The sequence below is a fragment of the Poecilia latipinna genome, unplaced genomic scaffold (genome assembly GCF_001443285.1).
Source record: "Poecilia latipinna isolate Pla-1442-1.1 unplaced genomic scaffold, P_latipinna-1.0 Scaffold2083, whole genome shotgun sequence".
NCBI lineage: Eukaryota > Metazoa > Chordata > Actinopteri > Cyprinodontiformes > Poeciliidae > Poecilia > Poecilia latipinna.
The window spans coordinates 84,539-100,672 of record NW_015114699.1 but is presented as its reverse complement, the minus strand read 5'-3'; the positions used below and the strand labels follow the sequence as shown (position 1 = coordinate 100,672).

The 16,134-nt window shown below is 37.6% G+C and overlaps 1 protein-coding gene and 1 long non-coding RNA gene across 2 annotated transcripts in view; one reads left to right on the top strand and one right to left on the bottom strand.

Moving 5' to 3' along the window:
* Positions 1-4,979: 4,979 nt before the first annotated feature.
* Positions 4,980-16,134, top strand: part of LOC106936134 (uncharacterized) — a 15,806-nt gene continuing 4,651 nt past the window's right edge. The window contains exon 1 of the long non-coding RNA XR_001422062.1: positions 4,980-5,575. This is a non-coding gene — a long non-coding RNA (uncharacterized LOC106936134). The remainder of the gene's footprint in view (positions 5,576-16,134) is intronic.
* Positions 5,368-11,948, bottom strand: LOC106936130 (CUB domain-containing protein 1-like). Its single transcript, XM_015016957.1, has 7 exons — positions 11,705-11,948; positions 10,131-10,337; positions 8,516-8,854; positions 8,074-8,424; positions 7,041-7,088; positions 6,861-6,948; positions 5,368-5,992 (listed from the first exon to the last, which is right to left on the bottom strand). Exons 1-7 carry the CDS (start codon positions 11,781-11,783, stop codon positions 5,614-5,616), a joined length of 1,491 nt encoding a protein of 496 aa, XP_014872443.1. The 5' UTR covers positions 11,784-11,948; the 3' UTR covers positions 5,368-5,613.

The following is a 16,134-nucleotide window of genomic DNA, read 5'->3' as shown; positions in this document are numbered from 1 at the left end:
TTGGCTCCTTCACACACGTAAATCTAAAGGTAAAGAGCAACTGGGGTAATCCCAAATACACCTGCCTTTATAACTTTAGAGTCCATGGAGTACTTGCTGAATGAAGATGATAACAAGGAGGAAAGGGGTAAAAGATATTAAAGGGGAGGAAAAGGTGATGTATATTCTCATCATCCATTTATACTGTAATAGTCTAGGTTTTGTTCTAATGGATTGAGAATGAGAGCTGCACAATGGGTCTGTCTGCACAGTGGCACACTTGATAGCACTGTTGCCTTTCAGCAACGAGGTTCAGAGATAGTAAAAGTGGCATGCGTGGGTTCTCTCCGGGTACTCCGGCTTCCTCCCACAGTAAAACCATGACTGTTAGGTCAATTGGTCTGTCCAAAATTTACTTGGGTTCGAGTGTGTATTGCATGGTTGATTGCCCTGTCTCTCTCAAAATAGAGCAGGATCCATTAAAACATCTTTTGAAATAATTCTTATTTTCTTAACCTTCTCCCAAAAAACCTTGGTTTTGTTGCATTGTTTTAAGCAATGTAATAGTGCCCCTTTCTCCACCATGCATACACAAATCTAGAATGATGGGGTTAAATTATTCAATTTTGCAGGAATGATGTATATTCCCATAGTCCATTTATACTGTAATAGTCTAGACTTTGTTCTAATGGATTGAATATGAGGGCCGCACAATGTGCAGTTGATATCGCTGTTGCCTTTAAGCAAAGAGGTTCAGAGATACTAAAAGTGGCATGCGTGGGTTCTCTCCGGGTGCTCCGGCTTCCTCCCACAGTAAAAACATGACTGTTAGGTCAATTGGTCTGTCCAGATATTACTTAGATTGTCCTAAGGAGTTGCACAATGGCGCAGTTGATATAACTGTTGCCTTTCAGCAACGAGGTTCAGAGATAGTAAAAGTGTCATGCGTGGGTTCTCTCCGGGTACTCCGGCTTCCTCCCACAGTAAAAACATGACTGCTAGTTTGCCCGTTCAAATTCTCCTTACTTGTGAGCGTGTGCTGCATGGTGGTTTGTCCTGTGTGTCACTGTGTTGCCCTGGGATGGATTGGCAACCTCTACAATTCCATGTTGTGAATTTAAGTTATATATTTTTTGCACCATTTAAAATGAAAACACTAACACTTTTACATAAACTGTTGTTACATTTAACACAAACTGTCTGAGAGCATTAATATATTCAAACATAAACTCTGTAAACAGTGCAGCAGCACTACTTTCCTTTATGTCCCTTTTTTAACATGTGTAATGTAAACTAATATTGTTACTAAATCTGTCTTTCTTCTTTCAGAGGTTTGCTGACATGATTGTGTTTGTTTTTTTATTTTTGCCCTTTTGAAGCCAGCCAGCCTCGGCAGATGGCTGCTCATCCTGAGCCTGGTTCTGCTGGAGGTTTCTCCTTTTAAAGGGAGTTTTCCTCTCCACTGTTGCCTTGTGCTTGCTCAGGATGGGGGATCCCTTGGATTAAACATCCATCGTGATCTGCTGGTGACCCCTCCGCAGAATCGCCTCCTTAACATGGTCGAGGGGTTTGAGTATCCCAATGACCCAGATGGAGATTTTGTCTTGGGCTTCAGCCAGTAGTGAGGCTTCCCAGGACAGGTTGCCACTGGGGAGGTATCAGACTAAGAGCGCTTCAAGGTTTTCAATGCAGGACGACCAAAGCGATCAGGTGTTTCTAGGAGACAGGTCGTTATCCCAAGTCCGGTTTTGCAGGAAGTTTCTCCCTATAAAAATTCAGTTATCTTCCTCACTGATCAAAATTTCAATGAATTCACTGTACTCCAATGTCCTCCTGTGACTGCTGTCTGTGTTTCCATTAAGGTACCAGAATGGGAGGCTCCAAGGGTCAGATGGGGACTTTGGTCTATTCGTACAAGGGGCTTCCGTTCCACATGGCCAACGTGTGAGACAAGTGGAGATTTGAGCCAGATGCACTGCTGTAGGATGTTCTGGCTCAATACTTGGAGAGGAGCCACTCACCCACACTTGAAGGAGGTCCACACCTTGGAGCAGTCGCCTACACCTGAAGGGATTGATGGGTCCATGCTTGAAGGAGAACTGTGCATGACAGAGGGCCAGAAGGAGGCGTGCACATGTCAGTTCAGCGGTTCCCGGGCATATGCCAACATGCCTGGGCTTCTGTCCACATGCTCTTGACTTGTGTTTTAAAAATAAAGGCCTCAAAAGTACTTCAAATGGTTACTGGTGTTGTATCCACTCATTCTTCTTTATGGCCTTTGAGGGGGCCCTTAACACTCCAAGTCAGTAAATCTCAGTCCTTTAAAGCAGTTTTGGGATGTTGTGACATGGAAGATTTGTATCATCAATGATGAGTCAACAAATATGCAGCAATTCCTGATCTGACCAAGATACAACTAATTTGTACAGTCCTTCCAACATACACACAACTGAATGTGAGAAACTGCAACATTGCATGGCATGTGCAGGGTTTCCTTCAGAAAACTTGCTAGGCTTGGGGCACCAAGGCTGTCCACTGGGGTTTTGTAGATGTTGACAGGAAACGTAAGGTATTACTGTGTAATTATGTTACTGGAAGACATTGCTGACAATACTTAAACCCAAAACTATAGAATCTAAAAAAACAACAAAAAATACACAATTTAAAAAATATATCAGTTATTTGCGATTCTGTTAAATCCAAATTAAGTCATCAGTTCATTGATCTCTGAACACACTGCAATGCTGATCACATTTCTAACTGGCCCAAGGCATAAATTAAATAAGAGAATATCAATGCAGTTAAATTTGATTTAATGGCTTCAGCATAGATACAACTTGTTAAATTGTTTGACACTTAAATTTAAGGTTTTAAGGAGCTGGCAAGTTTACTTTGTAAGAGTTCAAAGAATATTTATAGTTAGATTGTTTTGTTACCACAATCGGATGCTGTCAGTTAGATCTCTGAGTTTTAGCTCTGTTTGTTCACAAATACATCTTAAAATGGAGCTAATAGCGAAAGTTCAAGCTGGAAGACTCCGTCCTCTCCTTTCTCCATCGGTGTCATGCTCATATCCAACCTCAGCGCTGGACCTCACCCAGCGCGTCCACTCATCAATCAAGCTCTGTATAAAAGGATCTACACCCAAGCTGTCAGCCGGTGTCCAGCTGGGTTCAATCCGTTCATCTGCACGCCACAGCTTTGCAATTCCCCGTCCTTCTACCTCGGCCTGCTGTCATGAAAGCCGTTTAGCTGTGGCTCGGCCCCTTCTTTTTACCCTCAGATGCAAGAGATCATTTCAAGCAGCGTCTTCCATTTTATGTAGGGGGAACACATTATTTCAGGCGGCTAAAATATTTTGTTCCCCCTCCTAACTTTATCAAATAAATAGCAAATGTAATCAAAATCACAGGCTTTGTTGTTGATGAGAGGAATGAACACAGTTAAAGACTTGCAGGCACATTAATTTGTTAAAATTTTTTAGAGGGGGAACAGATCATTTCAGGCAGCCAAAATATCCATTCTCTCCTCTTCTCCCCCCATAACTTTGGGAAATAAAAAGCAACTGTTTCCAAATTCTCAAAAATTATGTGTGATAGCATACTAGACATTTCCTTAATCCAGTAACCTGTCATATTTTACATTAGGACAGGATTTACCAAAAAAGTCTACAATCTGATCTTTTCAGGAAATCTTTATTTTGGTGCCCTGCTGTCAGCCAGCTTCCATCCTCTTGTATCATAAATGAAAAATTATAAATGCACACTACGTTTTGGAAATCTATGTTTGTTGACTGACTTTTATTTTTTAGACTTAGGCCACCCAATATAACTTATATATGATTCCATTTGAGACATATCAACAAATGTCTACTTTTTAAATGTGTGGCTTTTTTAATACTTGTTGCTTCAATGAAGTGCCCGAAGTCTGTACTCGAGGGCCGGCATCCTGCATGTTTTATCTTAGTGAAAATAGATTTTTTTCCCCCTTTCAATCAGTGTTTATTCAGTAGGATTATTCAGCACATCATGTTTTATTGACGTCAAGTGACGACTGCATTGCTCCTCAGCTTTTTTATAAACAAGGTGATGAACCTGAAAACCAACATAGTTTTGAGCTCATCTACTTTTAATAAAGTAAATGTCATAAAATTATGACATAATTTGTCATATTATACAAATGGAAGAACAATCATGGAAGCAATGACCAAGTGTGTTTAAGCGATGTATTGGAATTGTTGTATTAGCTACAGTTACTCATGAAAACAATGTTTACCCCCACTATTCATTTATTTCACCTTTAAGTGACCTTTATATATATTTCTAAGGTTTATAAACAGAGTTGTAGTCACGGGAAGCCATGTAAACTTAGTATAGCAATTAACAAAAACAACTGCTAAGGTTAAACAGGGTTCTCTCCATATGAGCTCCAGACGGGACTAATGTTTCCAGGACCTGCGACCCGGATTCCAGGACCCACAGGTGAATCGGCACATTTGTTTCATAATGATCTCTTTAATGAGAGATTGAGATAGTTTGGCATGTCATCAACTCCGTCAGATGTCAACTCCATCAGAGTTTTTGTGACTCTTTCAGTGAAATTGTCGTCAAATCTCACTTAAATGTGCAATTAATTCATTTTAATGTATTTTACATAAACTGCATTACTTCACATGTATCAAGTTTTTCATTTTATTCACTAGTTTGTCACCACCCTCAGTTCTGTGTCAACACTGTCATGCACTGTCAACTCCGTCAGATGGACTTTTTGTTGTTTATTGTTTTACATAATATTTCTTTTGTTTCTTGAGAAGCATTTGTCTGTAAAATGAGTAAAAATATCACTAATGGGGTATTTTAAAAATAATTTTATATTCATTTTTGTCAGATGTTGATGACAAAGTTCTGGGTCAGATCAATTAAAAATTTATTTTTTTTTAAAAAAAATTTGCAACTGGGAGCCTGCACCTTAGCATCTTTACATTTTCTAAACATTATTTGTCATATTTGCATACATAAGGTTGAGAAATAATAAAAATAAAAAAAATGGGAAAATTAAAACCCATTTTGTCCCTATTCTGAAGAATCACTGATTTAACAAATCTCAATATCTATAACATTTGAATCTGGAGGAACCATCTACGGTTGACACTCTGGCGTCGAAGTACCGGCGTTCCACCCTTCCACCCTTCTTATGCTGCCGTAAATGAGATGATCAGCCTCCGGTGTGATGATGACGTCATCGATGAAGCCACAGCCCGCCACCTCTCGGACTCCATCTAGTAGGGAGATAACTCAGCAACCCAAAGGAACAAACTAAAATCCCAGAACCTAACAATTTGTTTAAAAACATTAATACAATTTCACAAGTGGAAAAAGAGCACCCCAGTGAGTAACTTCAGATTTATTTATACTAGTTAAATATGGAAGAAAGAAACTAAAAAAAAAGTTTGGTCATATGAGATAAGAGACATAATAACTCCAGCAATGTCTTAAAAACATCACTGGGAAAAAACAACATAAAAACCCCCTCAGAGAAACAAAAACACCAACAATGATACACATGTCGAGGAAGTAAAATCTAAAGGGTCAAGAAGGTCCAGTGGAAAACCAAAAGCTGAACTGAATCATCTGCTCAGTCGCCTCCCTTCAGCCTTCGTGGTTGCAGAGCTGGATGATCCTTGTTGTTTTTTTGCTCCACATTGTCTACATTGAACTCCATGTAGTTGTTGGGAATCAGGTGTCCTTGTTGAGATTGGAAGACCGTCACATTGCTGTCATCACCCCTTTTGTCATTGACTGGTTTCCTTTTTGACTCAGGCGTAAGTTCACAGAGCTCATACATGTTATAAGCAGCGTCTTTTTGTAAAAAGTGCGAGTAGATTAGTGTTTCGTCAATTTGGGAGTAAATACCGTCCTCACAGTCTTCTGGGAAGTTCTTGAGTCTTGTCTGGATGTTGGTGTCGCCTGAATTGTAGACTGACACCTCCATCCTGGGCTCTTTTTTCTTCTTCCTTTTTTTGCAGAAAAAAACAAAACAATAAAGAGCTGATTCCTCCCCCCCCACCCACTGAAAGGGTAAGTGTTAATAGAAGCAGAATGTCTTTAAACTCTTTTCTATTTTTTAGAAGTTAATGATGTTATTATTTCTTTCGGGTTTTTATTATACTTCCACCCCAATGCAACGCTTTGATCTTGCCTGGCTAAAGCGATTTGTTTCTAGTTTTCTTTTTGATCCAGCCATTATTTCTTTTAAACAGATTAAGACAATAATCAGAATTTATGTATTTGTATCACAAACACCTTTGTTTATTCAGTTTAAGGCTTCACACATCACGTTGTTTTCACATTGTCCACATGATGTCGCAGTAGAGCAAATGAAGGCACATCGGCTCATGAGCCGAACAATGGGATAAAATGCCTCAGTGCATCATGAAGCTTCATCTCAACATAACTACGCTAAGGAAACACGAGAAAAACACTGGGTGGAGGGACGAAGTGTTAGGAATACACGAAAGGAACCCGCGAGTAGTGACTGAGAATAAGGTGCTTAAATACTGAAGAGGTTGAATGCTGAACAAAACACCTGGACTCGGGGATGAGGAAGAGTGCACAGGGGATTAGGAATTAAATCTAACACTAAAGAATAACTAGACTGAAGAAGCATAATAAAACTACAGAAAATAAGAATAACTAGAAACCAAAAATAAACATAGACACTAAGAAGGACTGAACAAAAATAAAACAGAAACGACTTAACTCATCAAAAATGTGTTGTGATTTATCATGACAAACTGTGCAAAACAAAGAAGTGAGGCAATGTGCATCTAAGCAGATCACATTAGGTTTACAATGAATAAATAAATAAGCTGAAGAACTCACCTCATCATAATGTAAACCACCATCAGCACTACAGCAGCACTGACAACCAGAGCAGCCAAAACACCAAGTGTGGTCTGCAGATGAGTGTCTAAAAGAGGAAAAGAGAACAAATCCCAAATTTAATCAATTTTCTTTCAGCACCTATGTTTAAAACTTCTGATGAATTCAGGAAAACGTTACCTTTCTCCTCATTTCTCTTTGTTGGCTCAAAATTGCTCATGTTTCCAACTATTAGGAATTAAATGAATAGAAAAATGAATCAATTACTCACATCTGTAACTTTGGCATTTCAGATGTTTTTTCTTTCATTTTATCTTAGTAAAAAACAGAAATCAGTCAGCTCAGGCTTCATTAATGAGGACACTCATTAAGTCATGTAATGTCTCTTCTGGGTTTAATTTGATCTTCAGCAGATGCTAATAATTACACAATATTGTACACCAGCTAATAACTAAATTGGTTTATCAAGAGCTTTTATTTTGGAAAGTTCAAGTTGCAAAGGTTATCCCTACATTCACACAGTCTCTTTTCAAACCAAACTTTTTACTAATGTCATGCTGAGCCTCAACACTGATTTTTGGCATCTCAAATATTGAAACATCTTGACGCTGATTGAACCTCCAAAACTGAAAATGAACAAAATTAAGCAAATGTTCACATTTGCTTCATAATTTAGTCAAATCATTCGTTGAGTCTTAGTTTCCTCCTCTTATTTGGCACATGTCCTGGTGACCAGTCAATAATTCATCATATAATTCAGTTAATTTCCACATTTATTCTAGTGATTGTCATGCTGTTGAGATCTGCTGCCTGATGCAGAAAACAAACACCTTTATAACCTTTGAGTGAAATAAGTAAAGGTCTGAATTTAGGCTATTCTTGTGACAGACATATGAAAAAAATTGAAGGATGCACATGGTAGTTAAATGGTTGAAAATAAGACATTGTTAAGTCTCAATTATCTGGAATTTTAACAGGAACATCTACAGGTTTGATAGTCACCATGGATAAAACACTGATGACAGGAGATGCAAATAATAGCAGCCTTTAAACTACTAAACAAAGTCTGTATCAACTTCAGAAAAGTTAAAAGAGTCTCTGGGTTCAGGTCTATCAGACTTCCCCTTTAAAACAACAAACCATCTCCTATTCCCATTGCACCACATGCAACATTCACTGGATAATAACATTTGAAGTAATGTTGTACACAAACCTGGGGAAGCAGTCACTGTGAGATTCATGGAGAGTCCATCAGGACGTCTTGTGTCCATCTGACAATTCCTCAGCCTGAGTGAGAAGCTTCCCTGTTTCTGTTCTGGCTGGACGTCACCAAGTCCAACAACCTGGCTACTCGTCCCTTCGTTTCTGTAAGTCACTTCCGCATTGTCCTTTAAGCAAGTCGGCTGCTTCAGGTTCAGGAATTTAATTGCTGTTTTATAATTATAGGGGACCTGAAAATACCACTCCATCAGGTCATTGTTGGGAAAACTGTTTGGGTAGTTTGGTGTCAGCAGCGTTGAGGACAAAGAGCCTTCTTCTAATGTGACTGAAATTTTGGCAAGGGCTGTGAAAGAAAGAAAATTCACAAATATGTTACTGCGGGAGATACAGAAAAGAAAGACATTAAACAAAAACAAAAAGACAATCTTACTTACTTGTTATTTTCTCCACTACAGACACATTAAACTGGCCTCTGCTTAGCGTCTGTCCTGCTGGGAGGTCCAGAGAGAAGCTCTCATGACCTCGGATCGTTACACTTCTGATGGTCCCATGTGAGCAGAATTTCCCTAGGAGAATATTTGCTACTCGTAGAGTGTAGGTCTGTTTATTGGTACAGCTGTCACTTGGAGCAATCTGAGTCAATCCTGTGTTAGCAAAGTTTAACTGGAATGATTTTTGTGAATCAGCCTCAAATTTCCAGGTGATTGTGCGATTGAAATTTGAGAGCCCAAAGTCAGAAAGGAGGTTGTGGCCACACGACGTTGAGGTGCATGCTGCAAAACAGAAATATATATTTTGGAGAGAAGTTAAATTCTGAAAGTATATGCAGATAATTTTAGCCTTTTTACAGCATATTGGTTTGTTCTCACATTAGAAGCTCAAACTTTAAACGATTTGCTCAACAGAGTAAATTTTCTTCATAAAAAGTTGGATTTATGTACAACTCTATTTTACTGATAAAAAAGCATTTGATAAGATTTCACAATGTTGTAGCATTCAGACAGAGATATTTGATCATATCTGCTTTATTGTCTTGCAGCGATCACAAGACTTTCCTCTAAACTCATCTTGTATTTCAAAGGGTCCACGGCATCACAGATTCTATCACGGCCCCCAGAGCTTTTGAAAGGAAAGCAGGCCCAAAGCATCACAGAGCCACCACCATACTTAACTGCTGCCTTAAGGCGCTATTCTACATATTTTTCTGACTGAAAATCTCCTTTGAAAGAAGCACATAGTTCAAGTTAATATTTAGGAAACTTCACACATTTACATCTGTGATGGTAGAACAGTAAAAGTTTTCAAAGCCTCACAAATTGACGACTTGCCCTCAGACACACGTTTATTTTTCTTTTACCACTACAATAAATTTGAGGTATATTGTTAGCTACTTTACTTTAAACTCAAAATTATGCTATAAAATGACTTTGTTAAAAGGCCAAGAAAACCTTTGTTGAGAGCCAGAGGCTAACTGGGTAGATAAAGTTCAGGCTCATTTATGTCTGATAGTTCTGGTGCCTCTTTTTGAACCTGCAGTACACATCATAAACTGATCTATGACCCGGTACAGAGAGAAAATTGGCTGAAACAATGAAATATATGAAGCCTAAATGTCATAATGTATGTTTGTGTTAAGAGGTCTATTTATTTAATCTTCAGGAAATAAACATCAGTGTGATTACCAACAAATATAATCGTTGACTAAGTGTAATTAATTTAATGGGTCAAAATGAGTCTTTAATATTTCAAATATACTTTTTACATCTTTAAACTTTCTAGCACTGAATGTGTAGGTTATTCATATCTTATCAAATCCTCTGCACATTCAGTGGCTGCAATGGACGCTTGATGACCCAAGGACTCTTCGATTGCTTTAAAATGATTTTTGTCCTCCATCATCAACCTGATGATTCATGATTTTTGGGTAAACCAAACATCATAAACTTATTTTAGAACAACAAAATAAGTTATTTTTAACTTTATTTTAACTTTATTTAGCTGAATAAAGCACCAGTTGAAAAGAAGTAACCATAAAATATTTAGTTTTACCTATGTTGCGCACGATTTCCACTTTGAAATAATCTTGAGGTCTTTCACAGCGAAACTGAATGTCATTTTCACTGTTGGACTTCAACTCGATTTTCCAATCCCAGGACCAGATGTTGCATTTCTGACACACTTTGCAACCGTTGCCTTTAACGTTGATGATGTTTATGGTGGTGCCCCCAACAACAAAGATATTGGCTATCTTGACATCTGGAAAACATCACAAAGTAATAATTTAATCAGAGAGGAGAGATAAACAAGTCAAAAATACGGATATTAAACATGGTCTATAATACACATGGAGCCTATTAACATATTTTCACCTGCAACATGTGGTAGGAGAATGGGGTGATTTTGACACTCTTCATGTAGTTTCAATTATCAAACAATATTATCTTCAGTGAATTGTATGTTAATGAGTTATGAAAACTTTGGAATGGAGGGACCTTATAATTATTTTCATAAATTGCTGAAAAGATAGGAGAAACTAAACACAACTTGTGCATTTGTGGCAGCCAACCCCACACACAACGAATGGTCATCACCAGTGACGTCATTACGATAATATGACCCCTTTCATCAGTACCAAGTAATTGAAAAAGTTACTATTTCCATCATAGTAATCGGATTAAAGATACTTATCCAAGTCACTCTGCCTTACTATATTTGTCATTTTACTTAGTAAAAATATAAATTGTTGCATTCTTCTTGGTCTCAGGAAGCGACATTTGATCTATGTGACAATTCAGTCATGTTATCGGAATGACAGCATCTCGTGTAAACATACCAGTCACAAATTTAAGAAATGGAGAGATAAATTCTTCATATAAAACAAGAAAACTATGGACAACCTTGACTGACCACTTCATGAGAATATCTTGGGAAAACAGAGTGTCTTCAGTCAGAGGTTGGTTCAATTTCACTGTAATACAGACTGCTACAAGAAATCTTTCCTGCATACAGCTATCATCATCTAACTGAATAATTTGAATTAATGAAAGTTAGTATATTTAATTTCCCTTTGAGATCAATAAAGTATTTTTTAATTTGAATTTGAAAACAACATTCCTGCAAGCAAATGATTAGACAAAAGGGAATTGAAGTGACAAGGTTAACAGGGGAAGACTCATAATTTAATGTAAAGGCTTCAACATAGAAAATGAAACTAAGAAAAATGTCTAAATATAAGCTTTCTCCAGCACTCCACAATATGTTACCTCATCAGAAAAAAAATAAATAAATTCATTAAGTTGCCTGGTATTCAGAAAGTTGCCTCAGTTGGGTATTCTGAAACAAGACCAAAACTAAATTACTTAATTTATTTCTTTGTGAATTTGATAATACTTCAACTATAACTTACAAGGTCTATCTTAGCATACTATCCTTTTACCTAAATTATATGCGTATGTTTTCCACGCTCCTTCAACCTTCCTTCGGGAAAGAGGGGGAGGGGCGGGGAGGGCGATTTATGCTTTCGCATCCACCTGAATAATGTGTAGTTGCGCCACCGATTATATTAACAATAAATTACAGTAATTCACATCTGCTCTCAATATGTTTTTTTTTCTCCTACTTACTCTGGGCGTCAATGAGGGAGAGGACGATGAGAAAAAGTAAAATCCGCAAAGAGATTCTTCCTGATTTATTAAAGTACATCTTGCGTCTCTGTCAAGATGATCCTGATCGAAAGCAGTGAGCGTTTGTTTCATGTCATTGTCAGAAATCACATCTATTCTTTGTTTCCTTTTCCAGGTGAAGCACAGGATGTTCCTTTTAAGGCAACTTGTTGACTTCCGTCTGAACATACTTGGCAAGTGCAGGAGAGTTCAGACAGGTAAGGTGAGGGCGTGGCCAAGCGGCCATAATGGCACGTCATTTTCTCTGGAAAATGACTAACAAAAGGAAAAAAAACATTGCTTCAGGATAAATGAAAAGTCCTGAAACAAATTCATTTCTGAACTATAAAAACGTCTAACTACAGAGTATTTATTATATATAGTAAAATAAATAAATAAATAACTTTTCCAAACTTTGGAGAAAATTTAAATAAATAGTTAGGTTATTTGTTCATAAAGGATTAGTAGATATCCCACAAAAGATTATATTGTGTTATGTTTACAATGTACTGAATTATAAAGAAATGCTAACAACTTTTACAAGAAGCATTATTTAAACATCTACTCAACCTATTTAGATTAAATTAAGATTGAATAAATTGAAACAGCCTTAGTGTACCGCCATAGGGAAATTCAGGTTTAACAGCAGCAACAAAAACAAAGTTTCACACAAAATTAATGTGTTAAAAGCAATATTTAAGAAAACAAGGTTTACAGTAGTAATAATCCTTCTGCCTCCCACCACCTGGGACAGGCCAGTTCTGTCCATCTTAGCACTTCCTGCTGATGAGCTTATCTAATTGCCTCCTTTCCGATGTAGACAAGCTGCTGCTCCCACAGCAAATACTGTAGAAGATGAGTGATGCTACCACAGAGCCGAATAACGTCTTCAGGAGAACAATCCAGAAAAATTTCTGTCTTCTCAGCAGGTAGAGTCTATTCTGACCCTTCCTGTAAAACGCATCAGTGTTGTGAGTTCAGTCCAGTTCATTGTTCAGGTGAACACCCAGACACTTACATGAGTTCACTATTTCAAAGTCTCCCTGGATGTTCACCAGTGTCCGTGAGGTGGGACTGTCTTAGTAGAAATCCATTACCAGCTCCTTGGTACAACAAGAGAGGTACTCAAAAAAATATGACTTTGCCTTACATATTGTGTATTATTGTTAAATAATAAGAAAATTCGTCATCATAAGGCAAAGAAAGCGGAGCGATAATAAAGCAAGATAAAGAAAACTGAGCCAAAATGCGACACAAACAGCTGTTTGACATGTAAAACATTTATTCTCCCTGTTATAAGATTTCCTTTTACATTCTGCCTTCACTTTGTCACGTGGGAGCAAACAGACTGCGCCTGATCCATTACTCAGAGCTGAGAGGAGCTGCAGCAGCTACTCAATTTATTTCACTGTGGATTTCAGGTTTTTCCTCCTCAGTCATGGATCTTACAGGGCTGTGATGGACTGAGCAGTAAAAGGAGAATCAGGGATAGATAGGTTTAAGTCCAAGAAGAATTTTTTTTATTTCACTCAAAACAGAAACTTGGGTAAATAGTGAAAAGTGACAAAGTTGGGCCTATAAAAATGGTCAAAGTAACAGAATTCAACTCAGACTAACTCAAACAAACATACCTACCTAAATGAGTCAAAGGGGAAACTTAACCCTCGTGCGATCTTAACATTCTGTTTACTTCCCTTGTCCTACAGGTCAAAAAAGACCCGCCCTAACAAAAGCCCCCAAATAAAGCAATTTACTTGATTTTGAAATCCCAAATCTATTTTGCATGATGAAACAATTATTATTATTATTATATTATTATTATTTATCAATTCAACTCAATTTAAATCATTTTTATCATGTATTTTTTGTTACACAACACGAAACGATGATCACAGCATTACACTTTTCTTTTTACAACAAACCAGCTGTCATAAGTTTTCTTTTACACAGTAAAGGTCTATTATCGTAATTATATAAGTGTGAAGGAATTACTTCTGAATTAACTATACTGAAAGGGTTAAAAGTCAACAATCTGCAACTTTTTTGTCAACAGTTCATTATTTTATACTGTTTAGGACATCAATTATGAAAATACTTCTCTCATGAAACATCCTTCAACATGAAATATGGAAAATGTTCAACATAAGAGCATCTTCAACATAAGATGTTCAAAATATTATGTTTAACATCCTGCAAAGTAATTTTGCAGGATGTTAAATAATTTTGCGGTATTTATGTTCATCTTGCAGATCAAGATGTTAAAAATGTTACGGTCAAGATTTTGAACATCTTGACCATAAGATGTTCAAAATCTTGTGTAGGACTCTGATTTAGGGCACCTTTATATCCTCTATACTGAATTTGTTTGTATTATGTCTGGTTAGCTGCAGGTGTAGGTGCAGGTGCAGGTCAAATGCAAGTTCAATTCATACATCAATCCAGTTTACTTGATGTGTGTGTGTATGTGTTAGAGACAGTTTTTGTGTGACCTTTGAACTTTTTTCTGTTGTTTAAATGGTTTTATAATTCACGGGTCAGAAATTACCCATAAGACAATCCTTGTACCCTAGTGGTGTACAGCCCAAATGGAATCATAAACAAAAACAAAGTACCACTTTTTCTAATGATGGGGTCCATTTAGGAAAAGTCTTAAAATTTCAAGTTGGAAAAGGATCGTTTAGGGTATTTTTTCTACAGCTAAACATTGTAATGGGTCACTTTTGACCCGCAAGATAACACAAGGGTTACTTGCTTATCAGGCCACACAGAAGACAAAGGGGAGAACACACAAAACCTTAACTGAAACTATATAAGAAAATCCCATTTCCCCCTTCTGATGCTGAGCTGTGGTACGGACCAATTTGCAGTCTCATCTTTGTTCCCCTGAAGAAATGGAGCAGCACTGAGGTAACTTAAGACAAACGAAAGTTAAATAAAGTAAAACATATAAAAGTGTAAACTAAAATGTGTTCACTTATTCCAGAAAACAGTGTATAGAATTCTAAACAAAAACCAATTACTCTGTAAATTAAATCCTATATTTAAAGAAACAAAATATAAGTGTGATGAGATTGATAATGGACTTTTGTGTGTGGTGTGATTGAATGTTACCACATTTGTGTGGCTGTAACGTAAGTCATCACAAGGGCTGTTTTTGTCCTGTCTTTTTCTATATTTTTGGAGCCTTTCTTTTCACATCCTCCAAATCTACAAATTATGGATCTGGTCAACTCGTCTCTCAGTGCAATGGATAAAATTTTCTTGACAAGAAGTCTGGGCACAGGAGAGCCCTCTTGTCCTGCAGAGACACACCCAGCATGATTCACCCTGGATTTATACATGATAACAGGATTTCTGCTGTTTGGAGCTTGTGGATTCCTGGATTATCGACAAATTTGTGACGGACTTGGCCGAACTAGCCAACACTCAGAGTGTTAGTGTGGACAGAGTTGAATGTGAGTCTTGCTGAGACTCGCAGCCCAGCTGAGGACTCTAAAACTCACTAAAGAGTTGGAATCGATCTTGGAGAAGAACTAGTTTCGGCTCAGTGGAACGACTAAACTAATTTGGATAATTGGGAACTGAGATGTATCGGAGAGACTTTAGGGAAGATTGAAGCTTATAATCTTCCCGACCTAAGACATTCTGTATCTGAATTGGCTTTTCCTGTGTGGCCTTGGAAGGGCTCCATATTTCCAATCTTTCTTGAAGATATGTAAATATAACGCTCCTGCCCACCTCACCCCCTCCTGTATCCATGGAGCTGTGGAGCTGAGCGCTCTCAAGTACATTCCTCGATAAACAACACCTCTATCGGACTTTGCCAGGAGGTTCAGCCACCTGGTTTCACGGCCCTGTGACGTAACCGCCTTCACTCATGTCTTTGTTTTGCACTTTGTTTTGTCTGAATGTTGCCATTTGCCTTAATGTGTCCTTTCCTCTTTTTCCTTTGGCTTGTTATTTTTGTTTGTATTTCCTTTTAACTCATGTAAAGTACTTTGAATTGCCTTGTTGCTGAAAATGTGCTATATAAATAAAATTACCTTACCTTACCTTCAGGTAACACTTTGTCTGCAGCAGACGTCCTCCAAGAAGAAAAACGGAAAGAAAGGTAAGACCTGGACATGCAGCGCAAGTATGCAAACTCTATGAACTTCTCCACATTTTTTCTGGTTGCAGCCACAATCTTGATTGTATTCATATTGGATTTAATGAGTTAGACCAACAAAGTGGAGTAAAAATGAAATAATCTCTCTATAAACAGTGGAATTTAATGGGAAGCACATCAGGCTTAACAATACCAATACCAATTATGTGTTACACTTTATATCAACACAGATTGAGATTAATGTACTATTGTAGCAGCATAATGGTGCGCTGCCACTTTAAGG

Bases quoted from the DNA above. Each gene is read 5' to 3' on its own strand.
- LOC106936130 (XM_015016957.1), bottom strand. From the start codon at position 11,783: ATGTACTTTAATAAATCAGGAAGAATCTCTTTGCGGATTTTACTTTTT. The intron at 8,855-10,130 runs GTAAAACTAAAT...TCTGTTTTGCAG, and splicing joins GGAAATCGTGCGCAACATAG to CATGCACCTCAACGTCGTGT. The intron at 7,089-8,073 runs GTTTGTGTACAA...AATTCCTAATAG, and splicing joins CACAGTGACTGCTTCCCCAG to TTGGAAACATGAGCAATTTT.